Source organism: Macrotis lagotis, chromosome X, assembly GCF_037893015.1.
Source record: "Macrotis lagotis isolate mMagLag1 chromosome X, bilby.v1.9.chrom.fasta, whole genome shotgun sequence".
Classification (NCBI taxonomy): Eukaryota; Metazoa; Chordata; class Mammalia; order Peramelemorphia; family Peramelidae; genus Macrotis; species Macrotis lagotis.
Genome location: NC_133666.1, coordinates 554,873,618 through 554,896,865, shown reverse-complemented (window position 1 = coordinate 554,896,865; position 23,248 = coordinate 554,873,618). Strand labels below are relative to the sequence as shown.

The following is a 23,248-nucleotide window of genomic DNA, read 5'->3' as shown; positions in this document are numbered from 1 at the left end:
CAGATGTTGGAGGGGCTTCAGTAAAATGGACACATTAGTGCACTGTTGGAGTTGCAAATTGGACCATCTACTCTGGAAAGCAATTTGGAACTATTCTCCAGAGTCCCTGAACTGTGCATACCCTTTGACCCAGTAATACTACTACTAGACCTATATCTCTAAAGAGATAGGGTAAGAGAAAAAGGACTCATAAGTAGGAAATTATTTGTAGTAACAAAGAACTGGAGGCATGCCCATTATTGGAGAATGGATGAATATATATTATGGTTGTGCACTAAGATATGAAGAAAGGGATTGACTCAGAAAGCCCTGAAAAACTCCTGTCTAATGCCTGTTGCCTACAAATATGCTCATGTCTTCCAATCTTCAAAAAAACCTTTCCTTAATTCTTCCTTGCTATCACTTCATATCTCTCCTCCCTTTCATGGCTAACCTGGTTCTGATGTGTTTTAAGAATCTTAAATGAAGAAAGGATGAAGGGGGGGAAGAGAAATAGTCTGGGATGGTGGAGGGAGAGGAAGGATGGGAAAAATTACCTCACCTAATTGTTGTGTGCAAATAGAAGTCTACACCAGGGGCAGCTAGGTGGCGTAGTAGATAAAGCACCGGCCTTGGAGTCAGGAGTACCTGGGTTCAAATCCGGTCTCAGACACTTAATAATTACCTAGCTGTATGGCCTTGGGCAAGCCACTTAACCCCATTTGCCTTGCAAAAACCAAAAAAAAAAAAAAAGAAATCTACACCAAAAGGAGTCACAGAGAGTGAATGAAAATTGAATTTCATTCTCCTCTGAATCAATTAAAAGAGTAAGAATGTACACATACACACAAGGCAAGAGTAAGAATGTACACAAATACACACACAGATATTCAGAAATATATTTCACTCTATAGAAAAGGAAGGGAAGAGAAAATAAGAGAATAGATTAATGAAACTAGTTTTTTTTTCTTTTTTAAAAATTTTATTTATTTTCATCCATTTCTACATGCATATTTCCAAGTTACAAAATTTCCCTCCACTCTCCCTTCCCATGCCCCCTCCCCTCAGTTGGGAACAGTCAGGTTAGCATTTTACATAGTTTGTTAAACCTATTTACAAATTAGTAATTTTTGGCATGAGGAATTAGGATTAAGGGAAAGAGATACATAAGAGATAATTTTTATAAAGTGTTCATCAGATTCAATAGGGTTGGCTTTTTTTCCTGTGTGTTTTGTTTTGTTTTGTTTTCCTCTGGATGGGGATAATATAGTCCATAATCTGTCAAAAACAGTTGTTTTAGTTCTCTGGACTGCTGAGAGGGGTTGCTTCCATCAAGGTTGTTTATCTTATAATGTTGATGTGTAAGTTGTTCTCTTGGCTCTACTACCTTCACTTGCTCAACATCAGATCCTGCTTCTTGAGAGTCCAACCATTTATTGTTTCTTATAGAACAATAATATTCCATAGCATTCATGTACCATAACTTGTTTATCCATTCTCCCATTGATGGGCATCCCCTCAATTTCCAGCTCTTTGCCACTACAAAAAGAGGTGCTATGAATATTTTGAAAAATGTAGGACTTTTCCCATTTTTTTTGCAAGGCAAATGGGGTTAAGTGGCTTGCCCAAGGCCACACAGCTAGGTAATTATTAAGTGTCTGAGTCCAGATTTGACTCAGGTACTCCTGACTCCAGGACCAATGCTCTATCCACTGCACCACCTAACCACCCCCTCTTTTTCCATTTTTTACAATTTCTTCTGGATATAGTCCTAGAATTGGAATTGCTGAGTCAAAGGGTATGAATAGTTTTATTGCTCTTTGGGCATAGTTCCATATTGTTCTCCAGAAAGGTTGGATCCATTCACAATTCTACCAGCAATGCCTCAATGTCCCAATCCTCCCACAGCTTCTCCAATATTGATCATCTTCCCTTTTTCTAATATCTAAAAGATGTGAGATGAAAACTCATTGTTGTTTTAATTTGCATTTCTCTAATCAATAGTGATTTGGAACTTTTTTTCACATGCTTACATATAGTTATTGTTTGTTCATATCCTTTGACAGTTTATCAATTGGGGAATGACTTGTGACCTTATAAATTTGATGCTATTCTCTATATATTTTAGAAATGAGACCTTTATCAGAACTCCTGGTTGTGAATATTGTTTCCCAGCTTTCCACTTTTCTTCTAATTTTGGCAGCATTGATTTTATTAGTGCAAAACTTTTTTAATTTAATATAGTCAAACTCATTCATTTTGCAGTTTATAATGTGCTCTAATTCTTGTTTGATGATAAATTTATCTCTTTTCCATAGATCAGATAGATAGTTTTTTTTTGGTCTATTAATTTATCTATGATATCACTCTTTATGTCTAAATCCTGTACCCATTTTGACCTTATTCTGGTACAGGTTGTGAGAAGTGAATCTATGCCTAGTTTTTGCCATACTATTTTCCAACAATTTTTGTCAAATGGTGAATTCTTATACCAGAGGCTGATGTCTTTGGGTTTGTTGCTGTAGTTGTTTACTGCATTTTCTTTTTAAACCTATCGTAATCCACTAATCCATTACTCTATTCCTTAATAAGTACCAGGTAGTTTTGGTGACTGCCACTCTGTAGTCTAGTTTTAGATCTGGTAGAGCTAAGCCAACCTCCTTTACATTTTTTTCATCAGTTCCCTTATTATTCTTGCCTTTTTGTACTCCAGATGAATTTTGTGCTATTTTTTCTAGCTCAGAAAGTATTTATTTGGTAGTTTGATTGGTATGGCACTGAATAAGTAATTTGAGTAGAATTGTCATTTTTATTATTTTAGCTCAACCTAACCATGGGCATTTGGCATTTTCCCAGTCGTTTAGAACTGACATTTTTTGTGTGAGGAGAGCTATATAATTGTGTTCATACAATTTCTGGGTTTGTCTTGGGAGGTAGGTTCCCAAGTAGTTAATGTTATCTGCAGTTATTTTAAATGGAAGTTCTCTGTCTCTTGTTCTTGAGCTTTGTTGTTCATAAATAGAAAGGCTGATGATTTATGTGGGTTTATTTTATATCCTGCTACTTTGTTGAATTTGTTAATTGTTCCAAGGAGTTTATAAGATGATTTTCTTGGGTTCTCTAGCTATACCATCATATCATATGCAAAGAGTGAAAGTTTTGCTTCCTCCTTGCCTATTCTGATTCCTTCAATTTCTTTTTCTTTTCTAATTGCTACTGCTAGCATTTCTAATACTATATTGAACAGTAAGTTTGATAATGGGCATCCTTGTTTCACCCTGTATATATTGGAAATGCTCTGAGTTTATTTCCCTTAAATATAATATTTGTTTATGGTTTTAGATAGATACTATTATTATTTTAAGGAAAACTCCATTTATTACTATACTTTCTAGTATTTTTAATAGGAATGGATGTTGTATTTTATCAAAGGCTTTTTCAGCATCTGTTGAGATGATAATCATATTATTTCTGTTGGTTTTACTGTTGATATGTTTAATTATGTTGAGTGTTTTCCTAATGTTGAACCAACCCTGCCTGGCTAGTATAAACCCAACCTGATCATGGTGTATTATACTGGTAATAACTTGCTGTAGTCTCATTGCTAGTATTTTATTTAAAATTTTTGCATCAATATTCATTAGGGAGATTTGTCTATAGTTTTCTTTGTCTGTTTTGGTTCTTCCTGGTTTAGGTATCAGCACCATTTTGGTGTCATAAAAAGAGTTTGGTAGCACTCCTTCCTCTTCTATTTTTTTAAATAGTTTATGTAGAATAGGAATTACTTGTTCCTTAAATGTTTGGTAATATTCTCCTGTAAATCCATTTGGGCCTGGAGACTTTTTTCTTAAGGAGTTTATTGGTTTCTTTAATTTCTTTTTCTAAAATGGGGTTATTTAAGTAATTTATTTCCTCTTCTATTAATCTGGGCAGTTTGTATTTTTGTGAATATTCATCCATTTCTCTCAAGTTGTCTAATTTATTGACATACAGTTCTGCAAAGTAGCTCCTAATTATCTCTTTAATTTCCTCCTTATAGGTGGTTAGTTCACCCTTTTCATTTTTGATACTGGTTATTTGGTTATCTTGTCTCTTTTTTCAATGAGTTTAGATAGAGGTTTGTCTATTTTATTGACTTTTTCATGAAACCAACTCTTAGATTTATTTATGAGATCAATAATTTTTTGTTTTCTATTTTATTAATCTCTTCCTTGATTTTCATAATTTTTAGTTTGGTATTTAATTGGGGATGTTTAATTTGTACTTTTTCTAGCTTTTTTAGTTGCATACTCAATTCATTGAACTCCTCTTTCTCTATTTTATTCATATTAGCAGTTGGAGATGAAAAGTTTCCCCTCAAAACTGCCTTCCCTGCATAATAATGATGTCTCATTATCATTTTATTGGATATAATTATTGATTATTTCTATTATTTACTATTTGATCCACCCATTATTTAAGATAGTTATTTAATTTCCAATTAGTTCTTGGTTTATCTTTCCCTGACCTTCTATTACATGTAATTTTTATTGCATCATGATCTGAGAAGTGTGTATTTATTATTTCTGCCTTTCTGCATTTGATTTTAAGGTTTTTTGCCCTAGTACATGTCAATTTTGGAGAAGGCGCCATGTACTGCCGAGACTCTAGAGAAAACTTAATGGGGACAAGAAAAGATTATACCTTTTTCTCTGCAGAGTCTAAGTTTTTCTAGGATGTCATTCACCTTCTTAACTTCCTTCTTGTTTATTTTATTGCTAGTTCTGAGAGAGGGAGATTGAGATTTCCCATTATTAAAGTTTTGATATCTATTTCTCTTTGTAATTCACTCAACTTTTCCTCTAGGAATCTGGATGCTATACCACTAGGTGCATACATGTTTAGTAATGATATAGCTTCATTTCCAATGATACCTTTTAAGAAGATGTAGTTTTCGGGGTAGAGCCAAGATGGCGACAAGAGCAGATCATGTCTTAGGCACTCTCATAAATCTTCGAAACTAAGGACTTTAACTAAATTTTCGAGAGACAGAACCCACAGAGGGACCCAGTGAGGCAGTTTTCCTACTCAAGGTAACCTGGAAAAGAGCAGAAAGGCTCTGCTCCCCGGGGTTGGAGGGGCAGCCCACCAGAGGGGTGGCCCGCCAGAGTGAAAGAACTTCAACCTCCCGGAGGCAGCCCCAGGGCACTGGGAGCTGTGGCTCACAGCAGCCGGGGAGTTTCCTGAGCTATGCCCCAGGGAGCATGGGGCACAAATTAGGGGAACAGCTGGGGGACCTCTGCCAGAGCAAGCACATGAAGTCCAGCCCTCAGGGCACATAGCGAGTGACCACTGCATTCCAGATCCAGGAAACATAAGCAGGCAGAGCCAGTAAGCAGGAGCCCCCAGGGCATGAGCCCATTGAGCTGAGGGAGGGAAGTGAAGAGAGAGAGAGAGAGAGAGAGAGAGAGAGAGAGAGAGAGAGAGAGAGACTGCTGAGCTCTGTCCTGTGTCCTCTGTCCCTGGAACAGGAACGGGGCTCTGAACACATTCAAATCCTGATCACAGTCTAGGGCCCCCCATAGAAGAGCAGGGCCCCCTCCACCTCAGCCCTGTAGCAGAGGGGGGATGCATATGGTCATTCACAGACCAAGAGGGAGGACAGAGCCTCACACATTGAGACCCTTGTGGGAGTGTCCCAAAAGCTCAGGAAGCACCCCAAAAACAGGCTTAGGCTGGGAAAATGAGCAAGCAGAGAAAAAAGAGGAACACCATTGAGAAATACATTATCTATGATCCCAAGAAGGATCAATATACTCAGTGTGAAGATGAGGAAACCACAAACTCCTGCATCTAAAGACTCCAAGAAAAACAGAAATTGGGCCCAGGCTATGACAGAGCTCAAAAAAGACTTTGAAAATCAAATGAGGGAGTTAGAAGAAAAACTGGGAAAAGAAATGAGAGAGATGCAGGAAAAATGTGAAAATGAAGTCAGCAGCCTAGTCAAGGAAATCCAAAAAAATGCTGAAGAAAATAGCATGCTAAAAACCAGCTTAGGTCAAATGGATAAAACAGTTCAAAAAGTTATTGAGGAGAAGAATGCTTTAAAAAGCAAAATTGGCCAGATGGAAAAAGAGATAAGAAAACTCTGAGGAAAACAAATCCTTCAGACAAAGAATAGAACTCAAGGAGATTGATGAATTTACGAGAAATCAGAACTCATTACTTTAAAACCAAAAAAAAAAATGAAAAATTAGAAGAAAATGTGAAACATCTCATTGAAAAAACAACTGATATGGAAAACAGACTTAGGAAAGATAATTTAAAAATTATTGGAATACCTGAAAGTCATGATCAGGAAAAGAGCCTTGACATCATTTTCAAAGAATTACTACAGGAAAATTGCCCTGATATCCTAGAAGCAGAGGGCAAAATAGAAATGGAGAGAATCCCCCGATCCCCCCGAGAAAGAGATCCCAAAAAACCAACCCCCAGGAATATTATAGCCAAGTTCTAGAACTCCCAAGTCAAAGAGAAAATATTACAAGCAGCCAGAAGGACACAGTTCAGATATCATGGAGCTGCAGTCAGGATCACACAGGACTTAGCAACAACTACATTAAAAGCTCATAGGGCTTGGAATATAATATACTGGAAGGCAAAAGAGCTTGGAATGCAACCGAGAATCAACTACCCAGAAAAAATGAATGTCCTCTTCCAGGGAAAAAGATGGACTTTCAGTGAACCAGGGGAATTTCAAATGTTTCAGTTGGAATGGCCAGAGCTGAACAGAAGGTTTGATCTTCAGATACAGGACTCAGGTGAAGCATAGAGATTGGAGGAGAGGGGGGAAATATGAGGGACTTAATGAGGATGAACTGCATGTATTCCTGCATAGAAAAATGACACTGATAATGCTCATATGAACCTTCTCAGTTAATAGAGCAGGTAGAAGGAGTTTTTATAGTTGAAGCACAGGAGAAAGCTGAATTTGAAGATAAAATATGGTGTAAAAATGGAGTCAGTAGAAAAAAGGGAAATGTAATGGGAGAAAGAAAAAGGAGAGGGGGAATAGGCCAAGATAGTTCATATAATAAGATTTTTCTTTATTACAATGAGCTATTGCAATGATATGGAAGGGGAGAAGACAAGGGGGAATGAGGGAATCTTCGCTGTCATCAGAAGTGGCTAGGAGAGGAAACAGCATATATACTCAGTGGAGTATAGGCATCTGGAGTAAGAAGGGGAGGGGGACAGGGAGAAGGAATGGGAATGTGAATGAAGGAGGAGAGGATGGACCATGGTGGGAGAGTGGTCAGATCTAACACATTTTCTTTTTTACTTCTTGCAAGGGGCTGGGATTGGATGGCCTGTCCAGGACCATGAGGCCAGGTGGATGCTGGGCCTAAGGGGTGGTAGGGGGGCTTGGGGCCTGTTTGTCCCAAGACCAGGGATCTGTCTGCTGCACCACTCAGGTACCCTACAGCAGAGTCAGAGTGAAAGGATAGAGAAAATAGAGTACATGGTAGTGGAGAAATACAAAAGGAGGGAGTTACGATCAGCAATGGCAACGATGGAAAAATATGGAAGTAACTTTTGCAATGGACTTATCCTAAAGAATGTGATCCACCCATGACAGAGTTGATGGTGTTGGAACAAAGACTGAAGCACATTTATTATTATTATTATTATTATTATTATTATTATTATTTGGGGGGGTGCAGGGCAAATGGGGCTGGGTGGCCTGCCTGGGGCCTCATAGCAGGGTGATCGTTGGGTGTCTGAGATTTGGACCCAGGTGCTCCTGGCTCAAGGGCCAATGCTCTGTCCACCACCCAGCCACCCCTACTATTATTACTATTTTATTTTATTTTGGGCCTTTTTTTCTTTTTTTTTTGGTTTTTGCAGGGCAGTAGGGTTGGGGTGGCTTTCATGTCACACGGCTGGGTGATTGTTGGGTGTATGGGGTTGGATATGAGCTCAGGTGCTCCTGGCTCCAGGGCTGGTTCTCCATCCATTGCACCACCTAACCATACCTACAATTATTACTATTATTTTTTAATTTTAATTTTTTCTCTCCCCTTTACTTTATCGCTCAAGCAAGTCTATATTTTTGGGGGTAGGGGGTATTTTGTTTACTCTTAAACAAGAATATTTTATTAATGTATAAAAAACAAAATGAGAATAAATATTAAATATTTAAAATTAAATTAAATTAAATATTTAAAAAATATTTTAAAAAGATATAATTTTCTTCCTTATACCTTTTAATGAGATTGATTTTTGCTTTTACTTTGTCTGAGATTAGAATCACTACCTCAGTCTTTTTTACTTCAGCTGAGACATAATATATTTTGCTCCAATCTTTTACCTTTACCTTGTGCATCTTTCTGCTTCATATGTTTCTTGTAAACAATATATTTTAGGACTCTGATTTTTAATCCATTCTTCTATCTTTTTCTGTTTTTATGGGACAGTTCATCCCATTCATATTTACAGTTAAGATTACTAATTCTGTATTTCCCTCTATGCTATCTTTCTCCATTTATATTTATCTCTTTCCTTTTCTCTTATTCCTCCTCACCAAAATTTTACTACTTTTCCCCTTTGACTTATTTTTCAAAATTTTAAATTTCAGTTTTTTTTCACTTATATCTTCGCTTCTCTTTTATTAGTCCCTTCTCTTATCTTCCCCTTTCCCAATCCCCACCCCTTCACTGTAGATTTAGTTAAATATTTAAATCCAAATTGGAATGTATCTTATTTCCTCACTGGGCTAAATCTATTGAATAGAATTTACACAGCATTTAGATTCTCTCTTCTTTTCCTCTGAGATTATAAATCTTTGTGCTTCTTCCCTTGGAGCTCTAATATGTTTGATAAGCTCCTATTGTTATCAAGATATTATCCACAGATTATTTACTTGATTGATAATCAGCATTGACTCATCTTGCATCAAATTATAATTATAATCATTTTTACCTTACCCCCCCCTTTTCAAGTATCTTTCAAGTACCCACAATCCTCTTCATAAGCCAAAATATCTTCCAAAATTCCTTTCTTCAAATATTTGTACCCCTCCCCCTGACCTGTTTTTTTTCCCCATGTTACCTCCCCACCCAGGGTACTTAACACTTTGTTAAAAGAACCAAGGCCCTTTGTCCCTCTCATTTTATTAGAGAATTAACAAATGAAACCCTCCCAATAAAATAGGAATTCTAAAAATCAACAAAGAAATTAACAAAATTGAAAACAAAAACATTAATCAAGGGGGCGGCTAGGCGGTGGCTAGGTGGCACCTAGGTGGAGCAGTGGATAAAGCACTGGCCCTGGAGTCAGGAGTACCTGGTTTCAAATCTGGTCTGAGACACTTGATAATTACCTAGCTGTGTGACCTTGGGCAAGCCACTTAACCCCATTGCCTTGCAAAAACCTAAGAAAAAAAACCAATTAAAAAAACATTAATCAAATGAAACTTGTAGCTTTGTTTTTTAAGTAAAAATGGGCTAACTTGATTTTTTGAATGAAAGTCAAATCATTCTGAAGAACAATTGCAACCTCTTCTCAAAGGACAATCAAACTGTGCATACCCCTTGATCCAACAATATCACTACTAGGTCTATATCCCAAAGATCATAAAAAAGGGAAAAGGTTGGGGTGGCTAGGTGGCGCAGTGGATAGAGCACCAGCCTTGGAGTCAGGAGTACCCGAGTTCAAATCCGGCCTCAGACACTTAATAATTACCTAGCTGTGTGGCCTTGGGCAAGCCACTTAACCCCATTGCCTTGAAAAATCTAAAAAAAAAAAAGGGAAAAGGATCTACATATACAAAAATATTTATAGCTACTCATTTGTAGGTCAAAAAAATGGAAATTGAAGAAATGTCCACCAATTGGGAAATGACTAAACAAGTTATGATATATGCATGTAATGGAATACTATTGTGTTATAAAAAAAGAACAGGCAGATTTCAGAAAAACTGGGAAAGTCTTATATAAACTGATGCTAAGTGAAGTGAGCAAAACCAGGAGAATTTTGTACACAGTAACAGCGTTGTGTAATGATGAACTATGATATACAGATTTAGTTCTCAGCAATATAATGATCCAAGACAATTTCAAAAGACTCATGATGGAAAATGCTATCCACATTCAGAGAAAGAACTATGGAACCTGAATAAAGATCAAAGAATACTAGTTTCACTTTTTGGGAGGTATGGCTTTCCCTTTTTGTTTAGTTTCTTCTTTCACAACATGGCTGATATGGAATTAATAATTACCTACCTGTGTGACCTTGTGCAAGTCATTTAACCCCATTGCCTTAAATTAAAAAAAAAAGAAAAAGAATGAAAAAATTCACAGACAATAAAGAAATAAACATTTTTGAGAAACTTTTAATTAATTTTATGCCAATAGAAATTTAGGAACTGATTTATCTATTATATGCCAACAAAATTAACAATTTAAATTAAATGGATGATTTACAAGAAAATTTAAATGCCCAGATTAACTGAGCATTTTATATTTTGATCATCTTAAGAGAAGAATGGAAAGGGAAGGGAAGAGAAACATATTGAGGCAGAGAGAAAGAATAAACTATTATCTCATAATTGATGTGTGCAGAGAATTCTTTACAAAAAAGAGGAAGGGTTGGGGAAAAGCTAGTAACATCTAAACTGGTCAAAGGAGGAACAAATATATACATATTGAAAAACACAGTTGGTTAAAGAAATACATTTCACTCAATAGGGAAATGGGAAATAATAAAAGAGAGTATAGATCAAGGGAGAGACTACTCTGAAGCAAAACAAATTTTTAAAAGGGAAAACAGGACAAAAAGTAAAGTAACAAAGTTAGCACAAAAAAAAATCCAAGAAATGAAAGACCTGAATAGAATTTTAGATGAAGTTAGATGTAATAAACCTTTGGAGATTATCGATTAGAATAGAAAAGAGTAGTCATGTTTCTTTGATATCTTCTGAAAAATTATAACTATTCAAGAGAAATACTAAGAACTAAAGGATGATCTGTGGAATGGTACTTTAAAAAATTTTTTCCTTTATCTTTAAAGATCTTTCTCCTACTCACTTGCAGAATTCATTTATTATTAGATTTGTTCAATTTAATCACTATGTATTTTGAAGTTTACATCCTAGGATTTTTTTTTAGGTTTTTGCAGGTCAGATTTGAACTCAGGTACTCCTGACTCCAGGGTTGGTGCTCTATCCAATGCACCACCTAGCTGCACCCATCTTAGGATTTTCTCTGGAGGGTACTATATGGATAATTTTGATTTGCACATTATTTTCCGTGTTCTTAAGTTCTGGGCATTTATTGCATTACTATATTCAGGTTTTTCATCTTAGTATTTTCTTCTGGAAGACATGACTTCTAACCTACTTCTATGCATTCTTTCTGCAATAAGTTCTGCTTATATAATGATGATAGTTTCTTTTAACATTATTGTTTTTTATTTCTCTTCTCCAGATTTTCCTTCACCTCAGTATTTACTTTCCCAGTCAGTTATATTTTTCCTTTTTTGGGAGAGACTTACCATTATAGATTCATTTGTTTCTATTTTGCCAATTATTTCTGCTATGTAAGCCATAAATTCTACTTTCATTATTCTTATTTTTCTTTTGGACTATTCTTCACTATCCTTCTCTAGGTTTTTGTTTTTTTGGGAATCCACAGAATCTTTCACATCATCAGGTGTTGATTTATTTTCCTCTATCTAATTATATCCAGTTAGAGATAATATGGCAGAGATTGCAGCAGCTACAGAATTGCTGAATGGAACTCAGAACACAGTCCTGACATGGGTCCCTTTGGTGGAAATGGGAGAGAACCTTATGGGGAATGAGTGATGAGTGAGCTTGTTAAAGAATAGATTTCAGAGCAGCTAGGTGGTGCAGTGGATAGAGTATTGCCCTGGAACCAGGAGGACCTGAGTTCAAATTTGGTCTCAGACACTTAATAATTACCTAGCTGTGTGGCCTTGGGCAAGTCACATAACTCCATTGCCTTGTCCAAAAAAAAAAAGAATAGATTTAAGCTTTTTCCGTCATTAATTCATTGAGTTGTTGCTTCAATAAATTCCTTGGTGTCTTAGCTTTTGGAGGCAGCTGCAACATCTGATTCCAGATACAGTGCACTACCCATTACGCAATCTAAGTGACTCTAGGTAACAATATCTCTTAGACTTTGGGTAGTATTTTGTCTTGCTCCTTGTTCAGCATTTTTCGTATAATTTCATATAATATTGTATAGCATAATAATTTGTATTATTCTCCTTCTAGAGTGTAACTCTTTTGAGTGTATGAACTAGGATTTAAATACATTTTGTATTTTCCTTCATTAAACTAGCACAATAATAGTCTTCTGTAAACAGAAGGCACCTGAGGTTTTTAATCAATGTACCTAACTTTTCTACAAAAAATTTGCTACAAAAACTTTTTTTAAAAAAATTTTTATTTAAAGCAATGAATTCATTTAAATAAATTTGCTATTTAATACAATCTTTATTAGATTTAGCATTTTGCCATTTAACATTAAAGGTTTACTAAGCTTTTAATTTAATTTCAGTTTTATCTATTTGATTGAAACTATTCTGTCATAAGAAAATCACTTTGTTCTACCACATGGGATTAAATCATATGAACCTTCAGAATATAAGGGAAAAAACCTCTCCATTTCCTTAGTGGGGTGGTGGTTCTGGATGACTTTCTCAGCTCAGAAAGACTTTCTCTTTTAGATCTTGTTTATAGTCCAATTGAAGTATCGTGGAATTACATGAGAGATAGAACTCAGTAATTGTTACTGGACTTTATTAGTTATTAGATTTCAGTATCACTAATCATAAAACCTCAATAAGTTACATTGTCTTTATTTCATAGGCCAAGAAACTAAGGTTTATAGTGAAGAAGTGCTATACCAACTTTGCATAGTGTTTTAAAGGATGGCTCAAGAACTTCATGTTTCTGACTTAAAACCCAGTTCTCTTGCAAGTAGATAAAACTTTCTCCCCCCACAAAGATAAATTGGTACCATGTGGAGAATTCTTTAGTTATTGTCACTTAAGAGAGCAAACATTTCCTAGATCCCAATTACAAATCAACTAGAAAATAATTAATTCAATTTAGCCAGTGTTTGCCACTTTTAGGCAGATTCCTTTGTCATTGCCTCAATCCAAGTCAAGTCATAATTTTTTCTTCTCTATTTGTACATTTAACATCTGTTGTTGTTTTATTTTTTGTTGCTGTTTTGCAAGGCAAATGGGATTAAGTGGCTTGCCCAAGGCCACACAGCTAGGTAATTATTGTCTGAGACCGGATTTGAACCCAGGTACTCCTGATTCCAAGGCCGGTGCTTTATCTACTATGCCACCTAGCCACCCTATCTTTTTCATAGGTATATAATTATACCCAGTATGATATTCAGGAGAAATCATAAATCTGGTGCATCCAAAATTACTAAACAATAGTATTATTAAATGTTGATTCCATTCAATAAACATTTATTAAGCACCTGCAATGTAAGGTATTGTTCTAGATGTTGAAAAATAAGAGTAGCAATGAAATAGTCTTTGACTTCAAGTAGCTTACATTCTTATCTAAATTTGGTATTTCCCCCAATTACATTTAAAAATAATTTTAATATTCTTTTTTTAAAAAAAATTTTGAGTTCCAAATTCTCTCCCTCACTTTCTCCTCTTCTCCCCATTGCAGTTTGATGTATGTAGGTTATGTACAAGTAGTCAGACAAAACACATTTCCATATAAGTCATGCTGTAAAAGAAAATACCGACCAAAAACATCACCCAAAATAAAGAAAAAATATCTTTGAGCAGCTTATGTATTCATTTGGGGGGGGGGGGGTTATAGGGCATCAATCAACAAACATTCATTAAGTACATAGACATCCAGGGCAGAAAAAGCCACTGCTCTCAAATGAGCTTCCATTCTAATGGGGAAAACGATTGCCTAAATTGATTTGTCCAAGGTAAATTCAGAGTAAATGGAATGTTGTATTAATGTGAAGGACACTAAGAACTGGAAGGATTAGGAGAGGCTTCCTTGGAGAGATGGTGATTAAGAATAATTGAATGAGGGAGCACAAATTTTCAGGGCATCAAGAAAGGCTTAATAGAAGAGGTAGTTAATGTTGAGCCTTGAAGTAACATATGAATCCCCAAGTGGTAGAGATAAAGAGGGAGTGTATTCCAGATACTGAGAAATGTTTGTGCAGTGACTCAGAGAAAAGATTACTGCATTTGGAGAACTTTGCCTAGAATACTGAATTTTTGAAAAAAAGGGTAACATGAAACAAGACTGGATTAGAGAGTTTTGTTACATGTGTAACCTTTCATGACCCTTTGCTACAACCTCAAAGCTTTCATAGAACAAGTCAGTTAATAATAAGTACCTGCTATCCCCATTATTTAGCATGGTCCAAAGTAAATGCCTAATAAATATTTGATTGATTGGTTAGTTGAAGATATATCTTAGTAAAATCTGAGTCATAAGATTTCACATATTTGGGAAATATATTTAAAGAATGAACGGTCTGATTATAATCTTTCTCATTTTTTTGTTTTATTTTTTCCTGATTCTTTAAGAATTAAGATGTCCCCTAGTATATTGAATCTGTATAGTTTAACTTCTTTTGAAAACTGAATAAAATAGTACTATTGTAACCCCTTTGAAACAAATTTCTTAAATTAATCCTCATTGTCAGATTAACTGGCACAGTTCTATCACTTAAACTTATTTCTCAATACCTAGGGAAAAAAGCTATCAACCTATAGTAGGTTTTTAGCAGTGTACAAAAGTAAGTTAACAATTGGTGATAACTAGTTCTTTAAATAAAATAAAGAAGTTAATGTAGTGTTTATCAGATTCTGAAGGATTTTTTAGATTTGTTTTTCTTTCTCTGGATGGGTAAAGCATTGTCCATAGCTGGGCAAATAGGGTTGTCTTAACTCTCTGAACTGCTGAGAGGAACAGCATCCATCAAGGTTGATCATCTCACAATGTTGTTAATGTGTACAATTTTCTCTTTAGTTTTGCTCAGCATCAGATCCCATATTTCATTCCAAGCTTCTCTAGAGTCCGACCATTTATAGTTTCTTATAGTATTCCATAATATTCATATACTGTAACTTGTTTAACCATCCCCTCAATTTCTAATTCTTTGCCACTACAAAAAGGGCTGCTATGAATATTTTGAAACATGTGGGACTTTTCCCATTTTTTATGATTTCTCCTGGCTATGGGCCTAGAATTGAAATTGCTGGATCAAAGGGTATGAACAGTTTTAATGTTCTTTGGGCATATTTCCATATTGCTCTCCAGAAAGGTTGGATTCATTCACAACTCCACCAGCAATGCATCAATGTCCCAATCCTCCAACAATCTCTCCAGCATTGATCATTTTTCCCTTTTTTGTCACCTTGCTAATCTGATAGGAGTGAGGTGATACCTCAGTTGTTTTACTTTGCATTTCTCTAATCGATAATGACTTGGGTCATTTTTTTCATATGATTATAGATTTAATTTCTAAAATTTGAAAATTGTCTATTTATATCCTTTGGCCATTTATCAATTGGGGAATGACTTGTAACCTTATAAATTTGATACAGTTCTCTATATATTTTAGACATGAGACTTTTTATCTTCTGCTTTACTTCTAATTTTGGCAGCATTGATCTTATTAGTGTAGAATTAGTGCAGTCAAAATCATTCATTTTGCAGTTTATAATGTACTCTATTTCTTGTTTGGTCATAAACTTGTCCCCTTTAGATTATTTTTTGGTCTATTAATTTATCTAAAGTGTCATCTCTTATGTCTAAATCTTGTACCTTATTTTGATATAGGGTGTGAGAATGTGGGTCTATCTCTAGTTTTTGCCATACTATTTTCCAGTTTCCTTAACAATTTTTGGGAGAATGGGAGGTATTAAGAAGAAACCTTAATTTGTGAAGGAGGGAGCTGATGGAGTGTGGGGGGGGGGCGGGGAAGTGAGGGACGACAATGATAGGCAGAGTCCTAATGATGGAATTAAAAGGAAAGTACTGGAATCTAAGTAGTGCCCATCAATATGAGAATGACTGAGAAATTATGGTATTTGAATGTAAAAGAATATTACTGTACTGTAAGAAATGTCAGGACAATTATATGCTGGCTAGTATGATCTATTGTAGAATTTAATAAACAGAACCCAGAACAATTTTTACAAGTGCAACAATGTTATGGAGAAAAACAATTTTGAAAAATTTAAGAACTCTGATCAAAACAATGACCAATCCTATGATGAAGGACCTTTGAACCATGCATCCTACCTCCTAAAAGAAAAGTGATGAACTCAAGGTTCAGAAAGATATATTTTTGATCAAATAAAAAAAATGAACCCTGCTGAACTTTAACTTGAACTTTGACATTAACATGAACTTTTGAATTGATGAGGTAGCAAGCAAGTAGCTTTTAATTCCTTTCATCTAAAAAGAATAAAGGTCTGTCTTTATGCATCCCTTTCCCTTGCTTCCATTGTATCATTTCAAATTACTGGTCATAATACACACACTAAAATAGTTGTCCAAAGAGGGAAAAATTGATAAATCTAGGTGCCACAGAATATATGCTGAGAAAATTTTACAGTCTTAAAAAATTTAATATTTAAATAAAATAATATCTAAATTAAATAATCTTCCTAGAATTAAATAAATTGTTGCACAAGACTTGTAACTGGTAGCAAAGGCAGAAATAAGAAGAGAAATGAAATGAAAGATTTGTGAATGAATATATGAAAAAAATTTCCTAAATAGATTTACAGTATTTTTTCAAATATTTCTTTGATCTCATCACTTGTTTTTTTTTTTGAATGAAAAAGGTCTGGAAAAACATATTTGTAGAGAACAAATGCTAACAGTCATGGTTTCTTCCTCTCTTGCTTTAGTATCTTTATGCTATGTATGTTGCTCCTTCGGCTACTCTTGATATTGGATTGGAGCGGAAAAAGAAAAAAGATATTTATATGAAAATAGACCCACCATTTGAAGATCTTTTTGATGCAGCAGAAGAATACATCCTTCTCCTCCTTCTTGAACCCTGGATAAAGATGGTGAAATCAGATCAAAACAATTATGAACAGGTATTATGACACTCTGCTTTTGTATAGGCTGTCTTAGGGATTTCCTTTTTACTTGTGTACTGCCAAATTGATAATAAGCAGGTGGTTGGTATCTCAGTAGAGCAATAACTGGAATTATGTCTCTTAGAGAGGAGTACATTTGTTTCATACATGTATTGAGACTTCAAGTCAAGATTTGGCCATTGCCAAAATTGAGGTGGAGGGGGGGAGTATTGGAGAAAACTGGAGAAAGTATTTATCAAAGTTTATCCCCTCCCCCCAAAAATCTTGTTTCTTCACTGAAGCAAGCTCATGTCACAACAAAATTTTTAATTATAGGCTATTTTCAGTTTTCTTTATAAATACCATCAAAAGATAGAGATCTGAGTTTTGATTTCCTATAAATAAGTAAACTATTATATACTGAACATGTCCCTTTTCATTGTTTCAAAGCAATATTCCGTTTGGATTGATTAATCCCATTTAGTTTTACATTACATGAGTTGTAAATATTACACCTATAGAAAATAATCAATTTTCCGCATTTGCTATGAAAAGTATTTGTATCTCAAGCTATATACAGGATACATAGTAAATAATTAATAGAGGGAAGGTACTCAAATTAAGAGAAATTAGTAAAAGACTTTAAGTAGAAGGTGAAACTTCAGTGGTGTTGTTTATTTGTTGTTGTTTGTCTTTCATTCTCTCAGAGGACTATGACACCAGAGAAATGATGGCATGACTTACAGACGAGTTGAATTTAAGTGAGGGAGCACCATACAAAGTCACCAGTCTCATTCTCACCTCTGGAGTCATTTGGGTTCAGTGGCAAAAACATAGGTCAGGACATTGGAGATAACCCCAGATGCAGTGAAATACCTTTTTAAGCTAAGATCTTTCCCAGGTCTTAGTTTATGTGGAGTAACACCCATTAAGTGATTTAAAGCTGGATAAAACTTTAGTTGAGGATTTAAGGGAGATCATTAGGCAGAACACGAGAGAGAAAAGGTTCTAAACCTGGGGTGAGTCAGAGAAAATGCCTCAAGCCAAGAGGTAGAATTATATACTATGTGTTGGATAAATAAGAGATAATTAACAGATGGAAGACTCTAGAATTAAGAGGTGTCAGATCTTCCCAACTTCAGATCATTATGCCACCTAGCTCTGGTGACACTTTGAGATGTGTCCTTCTATTAGATATTCAGTAGCCACTTCTTAGTAGTATATTCTGATCTCTCCCGTCCCTACAAATGAGACAGGTACAATTTTTATTCCAGACAAGGCCCCACATTTAGCAATACTATGACCTCACTCTTCCAGAGTAAGATTAGCCACCTCTCCCTCTCAGAGTACCAGGAATACCTCAAAGAAAATGGAAGAGTCTCTCTAGTGCTATCAGCTCTATCACCTTTCCAGGGTAGTCGCTTCAATGCTAACCATCAATAACTAACCACTCAGTTCCATTTAACAAATTAATATTGATTAGTGCATTGCCTAGCATGTTATATAGGTGCTTAAAGGAAAAACTAATCAGTTCAAATTAATTTAAAGTCTGTGATTGTAGCATATCCCATTCAGATTCACACAAGTCAGATTAATTTAAAAAGGAATGAATTATGGATTGGTAATTACTGAATGAGAATAATAAAGAGCACTTATTTTTTTCAGTTTTGTCTGACACTTTTGCAAAAGTTGACTTTGTCCTTGAACATAAAGAAATTTTTAAAAATGCAGAAAAGCTAGAAAAAATACATTATTATCAGATGCAATATAATCAAGAGTGTATAGTTAATTAAAGAGAGATTTGAAGAAAGAATTTTTAAGTAAAGATTCCATAATGGTCCTAAAAATAAAGTCAAAGAACAAAGAATGAAACTCTAAATAACTATATTAAATCTTTTATTATTATTATTATATGAACTTATTTCTGACAAATCAATAACAATGATTTATAGCAAAATCTATGAGGGAAAATATGAGGAAAATATCTCTTAATATTTATATAAACAAAAGAAGAGGTTAGAGGATTGAGCATGTAACTAAATAAAAGAAGTTCAACAAATTAAAACTCCCAAATAAAAATGTCATACTTCACAAAAGAAAAAATGAACAAAATTTTTAAAACTATTGAAATGATAAATAGCCGTTATATTAATAATAGTATTTGCTAACATTTATATAGTACTTACTATGTGATGTGTAATTATCTCATTTGATCCTTATAACAACCTTGGGAAGTAATAATCTCCATTTTATAGATGATGAAATTGAGGCATGCAGAGGTTGTATAACTTCCCTAGGTTCACACAAATGTCTAAGGCTGACTACAGGTTCAGAACTTAATCTACGGTACCACCTAGCTAATAAAGATATTTATTAAATCGAAAAAAATGAGCGAGAGAGAGAGAGGAGATGGTGAAGAAGTGAAAGAGGAGAGAATGAGAGAGAGAACAAGAGAGAGCAGATTGCCAACATCAAAACTGAAAGAGTTAATTTGCAACAATTGAAGAAGTTAGAAAATTGTCAAAAATAATAGTTAGAAAAAGACCAATTAAGTGGCAACAAAATTTAAAATTTACAAGAGTTTTGTTTTTCTTTTTTTTTAATGGGGGAAGAATCAGGCAGAGAAAAGAATTAGGCAGAGAAAATTAACTTAAAAAAATAAAATTTTATATTAAAAACTGTCTTTGTAAGAGGTAATGAAAGCCTAAAGGTTATTGTTTGTCCTTTTTATTTTTTGTCAGGCAACGGGGTTAAGTGGCTTGCCCAAGGCCACACAGCTAGGTAATTATTAAGTGTCTGAGGCCAGATATGAACTCAAGTACTCCTGACTCCAGGGCTGATGTTCTATCCACTGTGCAACCTAGCCGCCCCTGTCCTTTCTTTGTTTTTTTTTTAGGTTTTTTTTTTTGCAAGGCAAATGGGGTTAAGTGGCTTTCCCAAGACCACATAGCTAGGTAATTATTAACTGTCTGAGACCAGATTTGAACCCCAGGTACTCCCGACTCCAGGGTTGGTGGTTTATCCACTGCGCCACCTAGCAGCCCAGTGTCCTTTCTTTTCAAAGACCACCAATAACATTATGGGGTGATATCTTGACTAGTGCATGAAATTGGATTTAAGTGAGACAGAGTTGTACATAGTCGCCAGCCTCACTCTCTCTCTCTCTTACAAGTCCAGTGGCAAGACAAATGTCAGAATGATTAAAGATGGTCCAGGATACAGTGGATGACCTTGGTTATCTTCAGTGACTGACCAAGCTCCACAGTTTCAGCCACCTTTATAGCCATGGGAACAAATTGTCCTCATCTACCCATTCCACCAAGGGAAGTCTTCATAGACTTGGAGTAGACACCCCCCTAACTCATCAAGAGGTTTGAGGCTGGTGGTTATCTTTAACCTTGGTTAGTCTGCTGCTGAAATGGTTTTACCAGGATTTGGACGCTACATACATGTACTACAACTTCTCACCTCAAGTGAGAGTTGAATGCTAGGTAGCTTGGTTAATGGACAGTCAGAGAGAACAAGGACTAAAGGAAAATGCTGAGGCTGCAAATATATCAACTGCCTAAATGGTAGCCGTGACAGAATTAGGAAAGTTCAGAAGAGGGGTAGGTTTGGAGGAAACGATGATGAGCCCTGTATTGGGATGTTGGTTTGAAAGATGCCACAACTCTGATCATGTAGTCACCATTCTTGACTCCAAAGAACTAATCATAAAAGAGCAGCGTCTCTTAACAAAGATGTGATAGCATAAAGGAGTGGGATGAGACTTGTTAGAAGTGACCAGTATGTGTTGGTTTGTTTTGCTAGTAACTCTTACTTCTTTGTTACTGGTCATTGAAGATGCTAAGGTCATCCCCTGCTTCACTGGCACAGGTCATTGGGAAGTGATAGCTTGAAGCAGTATCTGATTGAAGTGATAATGCTGCTATTCATATGTGTCACTTTCATCTTTCAAATAATAGGACATCCTGGATTAGCTGGATTAGGTCTTATCTATTGATGGCATGAGATACACTATTATTTTTGTTAGGTGGAGCAGGTCAAACAAGATCGACAGTTGGATTCCTTGTACTTTAGAAAGCTGCAGGCTATGCACAAAGAGACTGTTCCCAAGAAAGAGGTAAGACAAGTCCTTCTTTATATGAACAGACTTTTAATATTTCAGGAAAAGAAACTGAAAACAAGCTTTGCTAAAACAACAGCAGTGAGTTTTAATTTACTGCTCTTTATTTACCAGTCACACAACTGGTTAACATTTTTTGAATATGTTTAACCCCACAGCAAGGAAATTAAATGAATGATCAATTGTTTCTCAAAAGCTCATCTTCCCTGAGAGAGACCATATAGCTGAGATTTTTATTCAGAAATGGTTTTGTTTTAATATTGGTCAGTCTTTAAAGCAGCCACATTTCTCCCACTTTATAAGTTCAAGAAAGAATTAAGAATTCTCCCAAATGGGAAGGGAAGAAATTTAAAAATTACAAGGAATTGACAGTGTCTTTTGGGGGAAAAGAAAAGATTATGGAATTATTTTTATTTGTTTATTATTTGTATTTATTAGTGTATTTTGTTTGCATCCTTCACGAGTCATCTTAATTAGCCCTGAATTTGAAACATTTAAAATCTTACATAAAAATAGACAACACTTATATAGCACTTTGTTTGCAAAGTGCTCTGCATAGGTTACCTAGTTTGATTGATTCTCCTAACAGTGAGTGAGTGCTTTTATAATGTCCATTTTAAAGACAATGAACCTGAGGCTAAGAAAGATTTGAATTCAGTTCTTCCTAACTCCACGATCAGCACTCTATCCATTGTTATGTCATTGCCGCTAATTGATTATGTTAATTAATATTTTGGAAAATAGTTCATAAAACTGACAACAGCATCATAGAAGCAAGTGTTAACCTTCAAATCAACAATATGAATTCAAGGTATTTCTCTTAGAATTATTCTTCCTACTAAATCTATGTAATTTTGTTTTGATTTTTATCATGGCATTACTTTAGGTGAAATAGTGGGAGGAATTCAAAGGGTAGCATACTTCCATAAAGTCCCTGCTCTCTTACACATACAACTGCAAATTATTTAATGCTGTGATTTTGTCATAATGAAAGAGTACTCTAAAAAGATAGTAGTCATAGTTTGTCTAGCTTTAAACCAGCTTCCTGGATTGACTACTCAATTCCCCTACTGACTTGACTCTGAGATAATAATTAACTTTGGACTCATTTTTCTACATTATCCTTGAGAATAGAGATTGTTTTATTTTTTGTATTTGTTGTATCCTTAACTCTTAAAATCATACATCGTAAGCACTAAATAATTTCTTATTGGCTGACATATTGATTATAAAAATGGGGAAATTCATTTGTGCTCTGAGATAGATATTTGTAAAAAAAATGCTTAACATTTGGTAGAAAATGTTCCTATTTATCTTACAACAACCTATTTATATTACATTAGGAAACTGTACCTGATTTAGCAGTTCCTTATATTTCTAAAGAAACACAACTTTGGAATAAAGTTCCTAAAGAATTTAAACATCTTGATTTTAATTATCTGATTAACAACAAGTTGGAGTTTGAACATTTCCGCCAATTTCTTGCATCTCATTCTGCTAGGTATGTAATGTTTGCTGTTTATAAATTTATTTAAGTTGAGGCAAATTGACCCAGCATTCTTGTCTAATATACTTCTAATTGAAAATATTTCAGTAATTCTTTGATTATGAAATCTGCTTTTGCTGAACCCAGAAGTATCATGCTAAATTCCTAATAACCACTAAACATAATTATTAGAAATGATTCTAAACATATTTTAGGTTTCAGATTTGATTTTAACATTTTTTTAAAAAAAGATCAATTGTAAAAAAAATTTCTTAAAGCAAAAAAAATCTTAATTAAAGCAAAAATACAATAATTAAATTATTTTGGCATTGACTGCTTTAAAAATAACAACTTTGTCTTTTTGTGTTTTTCATAAATATGATATTGCTATTTCTGGGAAGATAAAGTTACTTGGTCAAAAGACTGAATGCTAACATTTCAATGATATAAAATTTTTCTTAAAAATTGAAATTATTTTAATTTCCCACACAGTGAAGCATGTTTCATACATGTGATGCAACATTTGTGTGTACAACTGAATATAAGCA

The 23,248-nt window shown here is 34.8% G+C and overlaps 1 protein-coding gene across 3 annotated transcripts in view; it reads left to right on the top strand.

The window, feature by feature from the left end:
• The window catches only part of RGS22 (regulator of G protein signaling 22), a 187,628-nt gene that overhangs the window by 116,582 nt on the left and 47,798 nt on the right, over window positions 1–23,248 (top strand). For all 3 annotated transcript variants that reach the window (XM_074200605.1, XM_074200607.1, XM_074200606.1), the window contains 3 exons: window positions 16,912–17,106; window positions 21,122–21,211; window positions 22,558–22,715. In XM_074200605.1, coding sequence (XP_074056706.1) covers window positions 16,912–17,106; window positions 21,122–21,211; window positions 22,558–22,715 — 443 coding nt within the window. The remainder of the gene's footprint in view (window positions 1–16,911; window positions 17,107–21,121; window positions 21,212–22,557; window positions 22,716–23,248) is intronic.